Genomic DNA, 12,139 nt, shown 5'->3' with positions numbered 1-12,139 from the left:
AAGGGTTGCTATCCTAACATCTTTTATGAAATGCAGCCCTGGGGGGCATTTCATCAACGAGTTCGTCGGAGGTTTTCACCGACAAATTTGCTATCAGCCAATCAGATGCAATGATTTCAGTAGCTTTTAACAGTTGTCGGTGTAAATCAGCGACAAAAAGTTTCATGAAACACCCCCCAGGTGTACACATGAAAAATCACTTACATTACACCTCATGATTTATAGATAACAGACAGTAAGCCTTTGAGAGGTATCTGTCTTCATGGTTATAAAACCTGAAATATTTCAGCATGCCAGACTAATTAGCTGGACACAGTGTCCCATGTCATTGCATAGAAACAGAAAAGATCAAAATATGTAAACCTTTATATTGTATTCCAAAACTTAGGAATATCTCATATTCATAGCAATTGCAAAGCAGTAACTATCAATTCGAAGGCATCTTTTAAGATTAAATCTGTGAAAAAATATGACTGCCACGAGGTATATTAACTGGAAGATGGCATTTAACCCTGGTCAGTCAAAGGGTAAAACTTGAAAAAAAGATGGTGAGACAGCAGGTTTGCTTTTGTTTTTGTTTTTGTTTTTTTGCCTACTCGGTGTCAATAAAGTGATCGGGGGGGGGGGGGGGGGCATTTCATGGAGGAACTTGTCGGATAAAATATCTGACAAGTCAATTATATCTGACAAGTTCAGAGAAATCAGCTAATCAGACTAAAGAATTTCTCAAAACTAGTCGGATATAATCGACTTGTCAGATATTTTATCCGACAAGTTCCTTCATGAAATGCCCCCCAGGTCACAAAACAAAACTGTCCAACATTTGACAAGTCTTCCCAGAGTGGTGCATAAATCTGACTATTCAATTTTTTGGAACTAATGGGTCTTTCTAAAGACCATTAGGTATTCACGTCAATAGGTTACAGAATTTTAGAAGACCGAGTGGAAGATTGAAAGCCCAGCGAATTTATCAAAAATGACATACCAGCTGATACCCCAACCCCTTATGACACCATACACCAGGTACTGAAATTTTGTACTCCTACACATAACTGGCAAGGAAATAAACTTTGCTGATAAATCTCTATAGCAGAAGAAGAAGATATATTTTCATGTGCCATCAAAATGGAGAATTCTAGATGAAACCATAATCTTATTTCATACTTGCAGCAACAACTCAGTAAATGCAGCATGACCTACAAGTTGAATTTCACACTGCGTCGTGAGGAAAAGTGAACTACATAATGATGGGTGACTAAAACATTTATTGATCATTATTTTGGCATGGATTCTGATCATGTAGAATAAGAAACCAACCCTCCTGATAGCTGTGATAAGATCGCTACTAATAGTTTGTTCACCAGACAGTTTCTAACAATTGTGAAGTTTTGTAAAGCATTACCATTACCAGCCTGTGGGGGGGGGGGGGGGGGGGTACAAAAACAACATGATGCACATATTTATAGGCATATGTGGGACCATATGAATAGTGACTTGTGTGCTAACATGATTTCTGCATATGCATTTATATTTCACAGCTTTAGTGAATTGATACTAAAGTTCTAGGAGGGCAATTATATCGAGTCTAAAAGTGTCTGCCATGTTATAATCGTAGTATTTCATTGCTGTAGCAAATTATTAATCTCTTAATGTACACAAAATGTAATAAAAAAAGTATCAAAAGACAGCTGCCATCAATCCAGGATTGTCTGACAAGAGATTTCTTCACTGATTCTGACTAGTACAGTATTAAATCTTGTGGACCCTGACATCATCTCATGTGACCATTCACTGGCCACCTCCAGGAGTTTCTTGGAAACCAGCTGACCATCAGTTCTCCAGGAGCAGATGTTGGTTACCCCTTCCGTCACCTCCAGTGGAATATTTTACCATTTCTAGATGGCATAGATGTAGACTTTGCCTGCCAGTCTGTCTGAATGATTACTGTTTGGAGCACTCACAACAAGGTATCTCTTCTGCAGAAAGCAAATTAATAAATCAAATAAGTTTGTATTCTAACTGAGCTGTCATATAGGTTTGCATTCTGAGTAGTCATATAAGTTTGCATTTTACCCGAGTAGTCATATAAGTTTGCAATCTAAAGTGAGAAGTACAGTGGAACCTCTTTACAAAGAGGTCGGATATAACTAAAATCCTCTCAGAACAAGGTTACTTTACAGGTCTGTACTCCTCATATCTTATTTATTGTTTATTTATTATCATTTCTGTACCTGATACAGTGAGAAACTTGACATAACAAGGTGATTGTCACGGTTTTTACATCGTCATTTTAAATATCCTCACCGGTAAATGTAACTTTACAATGGGTGAAAGAATGAGAAGATTTGAGTTTGAGAAGTAGCCACAGATTCAAACTGTTGGATGGAAGCAGGTTGTGACTACCACAACCTGGAATATTCCATCTCCTACAAGGGATGTACATGGAGAGTCAAGTTTATGACAGAGCGAGAGTAGGATCCCAATCAAGGTCTTACAAAGAACACACAATGACAATGGTGAAGGGTTAGACTCTGAAAAAAAATAGATTGTATAACTGGCTTCATTCATTCTTGGTGAATGGTAACAACTGGAAAATGATATGAACATGTCAGGACTCTATTTCATAGGAAGTTATTCTGACAGCGACTCTTGCTGCTAGGGTAGTGACAAGAATCTCAATTTTTGATTGGCTGTTGCTATAAGAAGCTGTTATCCTAGCAAGAATTGCTGTCATAACCTCTTTTATGAAATGACACCCAGACCTAATGCAACACAATGGTGAAAAAGGTCCAGCAACAGAGTCTACAAAAAATTAATAATATACACCACAGAACATAGAACAGTTTGTAAACAATAAGGTTATGATATAGCTGGAGAGCCAAGTTGATACTAATGGAAACTGTTTTGTTGGTTTATACAAAGCCTAGAGGGATTCAAGGAAACATTACAATTGACTTCATATGTGACATGAGAATACAAGCAGAAATTAACATTCAAATCTGTGTCATACACTGTTCCTCTAAGCACTGATCCAGATGTTCTTCAATTGAGAGGTCATCTGGGAAGGGTTGATTTATGTTTACAACAACCAGGCTTACCTTTTGGTAAGTCCATACAGCAGTACTTGAACCAAATCGAGATCCTCCCTATAGGGAATACAGTGAAGTCAAATAAATAGCTACTCTGGATACACTCAAATTCATGATCTATGGTTAACATTAACAAGAACATTGTAATTTGAATCCTTGTTTTATCATTCCAAAAGAAATTGTATCAACTGTTCCCATGACAACATTTGATATACTGTATACGCGGTTATTTTTGCGAGGGTTTTATTTTTGCGAATTTCGCGAGCTTCAGGCTGATCGCGAAATTAAAAACACGCGAAAATATTACCCCGTCATACCTTATGTATAAATCAATGACAAAATGCATCCAACGCTGGCCAGACCAACGCGGCTGTTACACCGGCCAGTACGTACACACACTCATACTAGTACGTACGCTATGGGGCTGCAGACTGTAGCATTTAGGATCACGACAGGGTAGAATCGCGGACAAATATCAACTTGATATCAAAAAATTTCTTCAATTTGAAGACTTACCAGTAAAGTTAAAGTATTGACAACAGGGTTCGTGCAACGTTTGGTTCTGCGGATAGTCCCTTTCTGTTCGAATTGATGACTTAATGAGACTCAGTCGAGAGGAACCTGGGAGAGCTCGAGAGCCACGCTGAATTGACGGCCAGCGCATGTGCACACATCACATGCGCACAAATTTACAGATTTATGTGTGAGTATGCGCTGGCCGTTAATTCAGTGTAGCTCTCCCAAGTTCCTCTGGACTGAGTCACATTAAGTCCTCAATTCAAACAGAAAGGGACTATTGGCAGGACCAAACGTTGCACGAACCCTGTTTTCAATACTTCATCTTTACAAGTAAGTCTTCAAATTGAAAAATTTTTCGATTTCAAGTTGATATTTGTCCACGATATTCCCCTGTCATGATCCTGAATGCTACAGTCCGTGGCCCCATTATACGCTATGCGTACAGGGCTGCTGGTTGCAGTTACGTGCTACGTTTGCCTACGCGAACGAACACCGGCTCGACGTGGTTGGGTGAGGCCAAGGGATGCATGTAAAACTTTCGCTAGCGCTAGCGCAGCTCTGAAAATTTGTCATCTACATCTATATTTGTTGCAACATTTGGTAGGTACTTGTGAATGCCGTGTGTGAGTGTCTCACTGGAAGTTCCCGTAATTGTTTCATTTTATAAATCTTCTACTGTGTCTTTTCTATTGTCATGTTTGGGAAGTCACAATGCAAATGGAAAAACGTTACGAGTACGTTGGCAAGTGTTTGAACGTGTTTCTCGGGCTTGGCAGTAGACCCTACTTCTAACGTTACTAGTATCAATCGCGAATTTAACAACACGCGAAAATGCCGCTGATACCGCGATTCGCGAAAATATCTGTATGCGAAAATAATGGCGTATACAGTACTTCATATCAGTTCTGAGATTCACTTGAATTACACGCAAGATGTCGATTCAAACTAAAAATGACAGCAACCACAAATGCTGAGTTTTCAATTAAACTTGAATATCTCACCATTACTTTAAGTGCACATTGCCCAGTTTGATTAGATTTCAGTTTCTAATAAAGTTGTAACTTTTAACAAAGAGAACACAAAAAAACTCACCTCTTGAGATGATAAAACTGCATACGCCTGGGGAGGGAAAAACAAAAGACAGCTTATAGCAGTAACAACTAAACATCAATTCATGACATACATATCACTTTCACTTTCACCATCCCCAGCAGTTAGGGAATGGCTCCATGCATTCGAAAACAACACAAAATTATGCAATAGAAATTATAGATGGAAGCATCAATAGATGATGTTTCCATCATTGCTTTGATTGTCTGTTTGTTAGGCTTTTATTTTTTTTTTTTTGCCTTCTTCTAATCAACAAGCTCCAAATCTTATCGTGATATTCAGAAGAGTACATGTATTCCCTCAAATTTGTCTATTTTTGACAGTTTGGGCTTCCTTTTTTTTCTAAAAACAAGCAAATTGTAATTTTGACCCACGCTAGAGATAGAGCTTTTCAAATGAATCATATTGCACCTCCGTGAAGTCCAATGCACTGATCTGTACCACAATGTAGTAAGAAAATATCCTACTGGTTCAGCACAAAATATGAATATTCATTAGGGATACCATTATTCCTGTTAATTAAGGTATTGAGAGTTATGGTCCCCTCTCCCCCCCACCCCCCCCCCCCTCCCCCTTTACCTAAATACATTCCAAATTTGGGATTCCAGATATTTCATAGATCAGTATTTGCCCTGTCGGGCAAATTTTCTCTGGTGTCAGGGAAATCCTTTCTAGCAAAGATATGCTTGATTTTAATACATTCATAAACTGGTCTATGATTGATTGATCTTTTTCTCAATTCATTATTGTATGTCATAGACCACGATTTAGAACTAACTAAAAGGTATGAACACCTTGACCCCATAACAAATGGACAGAAGTCTTGACAAACTACGAAGTGGGATTTGTTGATATTTCAATAGTTTCCACATTGTCTTGATCATCACGAGGCATAGACCAAGACAAAAAAGGAAAGAAAAAATGAGTCTTAATTGCCTAATATTTTTTATATAATTTTTTCTTTTATTATCATTATCTTGTTCTCTTTTTTTTTTACCCTATCTCACCTAGCTTTCTAAGGAAGGTTCTCTATACCCTGTTCTAAAGATCAAACCTGTAGTAACAAGCACAGATCTCACCTGATGTGAAGGGCACGGTTTTACAACAGTCAGACCTCCACACTCTCTGCTAACGTTCCCAACCTTGAAGGACGGCCCACCTTGGTAGATATAAACAGCGCCCTCTTCAACTGCATAACGGACAATCCAAATCAGAATATTGTAGCAGAAAGTATGTAGTTAACCTCAGTGCAGGTTGAAATACTTGCAACCAAAGAAAAGGGTGTTTAATACACAGTATCATATTTAAGCACAAGACACACAGTGATTAAAAATTCAGTTGGTATATTTACAAGCCTTTACTTGATGATGTGTTCTATACTTGAAAAGATCAAATCACCGTAAGCGAGGACAACTGACATGTGATTTCCTTTGCAATTACAAAATATATTTGTAAAAATAATGATGCAACATGCAACAGATAGTGAAGTCATATGAAAACTTTTGCATCAGTCAAGTTATCAGTCCTCCAGTGTTAAGTAGTGCTCCCTGTTGAGAAAGATATGGTTAACTTACAACATAGAAACCATGGTCATCAAACCTACTGTAATAACTCAAAGATATGGTCAACAAGCTTTAGATGTACTGATCACTTGCCCAATCAAGTACATAGGGAAACCCTTGGTATTACTTGTGACAACCTGAATCAAGCAAAATTATTTGCCATAAAACTAAAAACATTCGCAGCATGAAGCTATTGGAGCCGACAGCTTTTTTTTTTTTCAGAGCATGAAACTTTCACATATTTGCCAATGGCATTCAACGCACTCTGTAGACAGAACTTTTTGCATGCATGTTACTTTTGCGAATCTTGGCTCCTCGAGACATTTGCCAAAGTTCTTTGCACTAAAAAAAATTCTACTTTTACAGTGTTACACTTCTATCCCTGATATCACATATGGAAGCCATATCTTTTTATGTATCTTTCAAGATTTACAATTAAGTATCAAGATTTTTGCACAATGACAAATACATGAGGTTTCCAAACCTTTAAAGAGTTCTTCTGTGATATCCTCAGTTCTGAATGGAGCACTGATTATAAGATCATCTATACATCATCAAATGTGAAACAAAGAATCAAAATTGTGATTTACTCACTCATTATTAGTGAATCAGTGAGCTGGCCCACAACATGCATAAAAATTACATAACATAACTACCTTACTGTGGACTTCAACACCGTAGTTATACATCAGTATCAAGGAAACATCCTATGATTCCTTATGATATCTTTCAAAGACAAGCATACACGCAAGAATTTCACAATTAAGACTGCATATATTGTACTGTTTCCTAGGTTAGGTTTGATGATATGGCATGACTGGCCTGAGATTATGGCAACAATGTATTAAGACAACAACTTAAGGATAGAAGAAATACAATATATTTGTAACATTTCTGCTTGATAGGAAGAATGCTTGCTATAAATGCCAAATATTTTCTGATTATGGCACAGCTGTGTAACAGAAAGAGGAGAAGGAGAGAAAGAAAGGCATTTATCTTTGCATGCTAATACTGTAACCTGAAATGGTTTGAAGCTCAATTATGCCACCAAATAAATTGTTTCAGTCTTTGGAAAAAAATGTAAACCTGACATCACTATTAAATCAGATGACATGCTGTAGAATTCTATGATATTAGCTGAACTATAAATCAATTTTCAAAAATGTCATCAATGACCCTTCTTCTCCACAAAATAACATATCAGGAATCAGACATCTCCATTCTAAAATATCAAATTTATGCCACAATTAAAGTAACATTACCAAGAGTATTGAGACAAAATTAAGTTTCTAAGTTACCTATGCCATCACCAGTTGCATCACCAAACATGACTTTTCCACCAAATCGTCCAAATTTCCTATCCCCCTCAAACACTGCGATGATTTCAGGAACTGGTACACCGTTGTCAAGGTAACCGTCACTAGGAGGACCTTGTCCACCTGTTGGATCCCTCCAAGACAAGAAGCTGGGTCGTCTCATGGAGGAGACGTTGTAAAGAACCACTCGGCCTGCCTGGTTAAACTCCATGGAGACACCGGCCATAGAACCTTTCACGCCTAGACACAAGAGAACAGTCAAACTGTTATAAGCTACTCAGTCAGACCTCAGCATGTATGCTAATGAGCCGATCCGGCAAGATTTATTCAGCACTCTCGTTGACGATCTTTGCGTTCGAAAGGTGTCTCGTCGTGCGAGATTTTGCAAGAGTTTGACAGGGCTATGGTTTTCACAGTAGAGCGACTTGTACATACATTCATCATGGCTACAAGTCACAGTAAATTATTCTGCAGACTCTGATCCTTATTTTGATAATAAATTTGCGTATAATATCGGTTCTTATCATGACGATATAATCAGTTGAATTTGCGTAAATTTTACCTGCTTTTCACGGAAGATTTTGTCGTCTAAAGTTCGTTTTTGGTTCCTGACCGGATTAAGAAACTGTTGTTTCTGATTTTGGCTTTTCGTAGAGAAGAAACTTAGATGCTCATCATATATTGGAGTCAAGGAGACGCAAGCATGATTTATACTAGTTTTTCCGTTTTGACATGTCTGTAAAATTCACTCCTAAGCTGGAAGTATGCTCCATACAAAGTGTACAGTGGGGCGAAAGAGCTCTCTCATTGGACAGTGCTTGCATTCAGTGCGCACTGTACCACTGTAACACAGAAATCTACACGCGTGCCTATGCAAGCATGCGCTATGCACGCACGTGGCATGAAACCGTAGCAGCGTAATGGCGTAATGCAAGCGCTGAATGCAAGCGCTGTCCAATGAGAGAGCTTACTCTTGAGATTGCACGGTTTCAAGCTGACCAGCCCTGACATCAACGGATTAAGCAACAAATTGTCAAGATGTTTACATGGATACAAAGATTAAGAGATAGACTACCAAATAATGCATTTTCATTGAGACGCAAGGTGACTTTGGTATTCTTTTGACGTCTTGAACATGTACTGCACGAATAACTTTTTTCATCATTTTTCAAGCTCAAATTACGCTATGATATTTTTCATTTACAATAATTTGAGTAACATGTGACGATAGCTTACATATTTTCCTTGAATTTGATACCAAATTTGTAAATATAGGGTTTTTTTTTGTTGCTGAAAGCCCAAGGACAAAATCCCCTTACGCAGCTCATTACGTACGCAAGCCTCGAGCGGGCTAGCATACGAGTTGAATAAATACGAGCGAATTATCGGGTGCTGCGGTCTGACTGTACTGTGAAGTAGCAACTTCTAAGTGAACTACCTGTAAGCAGATTATTCACCACTCACGAGACACCATACAACTGGGGAATATTAACTTCTGGGGATTAAAAATATTCTAAGTGGAATGGTATGTGGGGAGCTGTTTTATTATGTCTCTCCCCTCAGAAGCCTTTGCACTATAATGAGCTGTGATGTGAAAGTATGAAAATCTTTTAATATCATTAAGCAGTGAATCTTCTGACAAAGCACTTCACAGGCATTCAAGATCTTTCTTCCCAAATCAAAAAGACATATCCACATATCTTCTCCAACATGCTGTAAATGAATGAATGCTTATCCACTAGACATCATGCTGACTAATGTGTGAAATGAGAGCAAAACATTAAAACTAAACTAGTGCAATTGGAAGAACATATGACAAACCTGTACACTGTAAACTGTACACTACATGAGGTTAAGCTACCTAGGGATAATTCCCATACATAAATAACACAATCCATGACACTCCTTTCTGTAACAAACAGAGATGCCAACTTCCACACTCTCCTCTTTTCTGACTCACTTTGGGTTGAGGAAGCCACTGCAAGGACCAAGGTTGAGTTGCCGAATGGCGCCCCCAGTGCCATGCTAGCTCCAAGCTTTTCAAAGCTAGCTCTACCCCGGAAGACAGCCAGAGGTTGGGGGAAGGAGTGCCAGGCATACACCAACAGAGACCCTACACTCTGAACATCACTGGTGGAGTAGGAACAGTCTGTCCTGTATAGCCAGGGATGGGTGTTATATATCCAGTTATGAGTATATGCATTGTGTTGAATCATTTCTTTATTTAAGAAAATGTTGAACATACATAACTAGGTCTATTATCCATTTAGATAATTGCAGGTATAAATCAAAAGTTACAAATCACAATTTTGATAACATATAATACAGATGACATCTGTGAAATTAATGCGTCGATATCAACAATAGAATATTTAACACTAACAATCATTATAACGATTATATCAATTCCATAAACCAAAAATATATTCATACAATCATGCAGACTTTCAAACATTTCAAGGTGGTTTAAACATTATGGATATCCATGTGAGGTTTTCTTTCTCGAGCAGTAATAACTCTGAAAATTTTCTTTGGCAAAGGAGTGGCTCTAACTTTTCCTTCCAATATTTTGCATCATCATCTTCTGATATTTTGTGTATTGCCTTCTTCACTGTATTCCATAAGCAGGTGAGCTATTGGTCTTAGAGAAAAACTTTAGAGAAATAAGCCCCACCTGTTTGCGAATACGGAAGAAGATTGCATTGGTTACTGATTGGGCACAATTGTCACTAATATGTAACAAACACCAAAAAAATGCAACAAACATCTAGATCACGTAACAAAGTAATTCTCATCAACAAAAGTTATCTGGTAGAAAGCAGTGGATAGAATATTACATAAACATCAGCAAGCTCTTTTCATCACGCTTTATCAAACACCCATACACCCATACACACATAAAATAAATCCATGATAAAATTACTTTCTTGGCATAACTTGAAATAGTCATAATATTCCTCCCTGAAAGGGAAATGGTTTCAAATTTGTGCTACATTTTCTCAAGAAGCATAAGCAATTGGTCACATTTAAATCGAACAAAACCTTGGCTAATAGATAGCTGTCTACATGTCGCACAGTTGACAGCAAGGCTGCAGTATAAAACTGGTTGTGCAAGGGACTGAGAATTGTTTTAAACTTTAAACTCACCTGGAGCAGATGCGATAGGTTGGTTGAGAGATGAGGAGGAGAGGATAGACCCCTCCGTCTGACCGACAGGACACCTGGTGACCAAACCAACCATATTCCTAGGAAAACCAAAAACAAAATAAAGAGAAGGTGTATACTTGATATCATACAAGGCATTTGGAAGATGATGTAAACAATAGGAATGAATGGAGAAGCTGGTTCCACCTTGCCTGTACACTGTATCTGACACCAAACACCACATTCATTTCATGAGTGTGATGTATCATAAATCATTGATTACAAATGCGAGTCTCCCTTTACCTTCACATCTGTGCTTAGCTACATGATTGATTTCTTCATGACTAATGACCTTTTTTGGGTATTTGTCCTAAAAGTCACAACATTAATTGTAATTCAGTTCACAGAATTTTTTAAATATATTGTTGTACTGATTTTGTGTCATTATGTGTATTCAAATGTTTTATTGCAATAACATTTTTGTTGGAAATGAACTAAATGAAATGAAATGAATGATTGCCTCAAATATTGATGTCAAAACATTGACAAATACTTGGTAATTCTTGGTATTCCAATGGCACATCTTTCTATAACTACTGCAGGTACATATTAAATGGATTTCAGGTGATGGTGTTTTTTCTCAAAACAAGCTCTACAAAAGGAACTAACCATAATACAATATCCATTGCCATGAGCAGAGAGAAAGGTCAGTAACAATATCATTCTATAATATGTGGCTACTGGAAACAACTGCATCACAATACACCCCCTCATGGTTGATACTCCCATGTAGCCTGACAAAAATCAGTGTGCAGTCTGCACATACATGAAAAAACAATAGCAATAGATTTTGAGAGATTTCTCTTAGAAGTTGATGGAACTTAAATCTATTTGTGATAACCAGTGACAGCAAACTAACCTGATCTCCCTTTAAGGTGATGTTCATGTCCTCACTGGTCAGCTGAAATGACGGAGCCTCTGTCAAATTGAAATGGATGACATCTTTAACTGTCATGATGCAGAAAGATGATTTGTTGTAATACATTGCATGTAGTCACAAATTGCGTGCAACATGTTTTGACAGGTCCAAAACAGGGGAGCAAAAAGCCTTTCTAAAGTTTGAAATAAGCCATCAGGCAAGAATCCATAAAAGGTCATAGTTCTTACTTGAAACATGGGGTTGGTTTTCAGGAAATATTGACACTGCTTACATGGAAATACAGCTGAGATGGTAAAATGAATTAACAGTAATGCAATCCTCTGTAGTAATCATATGATATCTTTCAATCGAGGGAGCCAGTTTTTCATATCTATACAAAACAAGACTAGTTAATCCCAGGTATTCAAGTGCCATTGTCTGTAGAAAAAAAAAATCAATGTGCATCAGAAATATCTTGAA

At 37.7% G+C, this 12,139-nt stretch overlaps 1 protein-coding gene across 1 annotated transcript in view; it reads right to left on the bottom strand.

Annotated features, from left to right (window-relative positions):
- Window positions 1-1,482: 1,482 nt before the first annotated feature.
- The window catches only part of LOC139736409 (phosphatidylinositol-glycan-specific phospholipase D-like), a 29,869-nt gene continuing 19,212 nt past the window's right edge, over window positions 1,483-12,139 (bottom strand). Inside the window, exons 17-25 of the mRNA XM_071647161.1 lie at window positions 11,660-11,718; window positions 10,744-10,841; window positions 9,557-9,750; window positions 7,579-7,836; window positions 6,765-6,824; window positions 5,798-5,907; window positions 4,701-4,727; window positions 3,099-3,146; window positions 1,483-1,976 (exon numbers count right to left, since the gene is read on the bottom strand). Of these exons, the coding sequence (XP_071503262.1) occupies window positions 1,896-1,976; window positions 3,099-3,146; window positions 4,701-4,727; window positions 5,798-5,907; window positions 6,765-6,824; window positions 7,579-7,836; window positions 9,557-9,750; window positions 10,744-10,841; window positions 11,660-11,718 (935 nt within the window). The 3' untranslated portion in view covers window positions 1,483-1,895. The remainder of the gene's footprint in view (window positions 1,977-3,098; window positions 3,147-4,700; window positions 4,728-5,797; window positions 5,908-6,764; window positions 6,825-7,578; window positions 7,837-9,556; window positions 9,751-10,743; window positions 10,842-11,659; window positions 11,719-12,139) is intronic.

This window comes from Diadema antillarum, unplaced genomic scaffold (genome assembly GCF_040938485.1).
Source record: "Diadema antillarum isolate AM-2024a unplaced genomic scaffold, OU_Dant_1.0 seq00000644_RagTag, whole genome shotgun sequence".
Classification (NCBI taxonomy): domain Eukaryota; kingdom Metazoa; phylum Echinodermata; class Echinoidea; order Diadematoida; family Diadematidae; genus Diadema; species Diadema antillarum.
The sequence above is the reverse complement of the archived record's forward strand: the minus strand, read 5'-3'. Positions and strand labels throughout refer to the sequence as shown.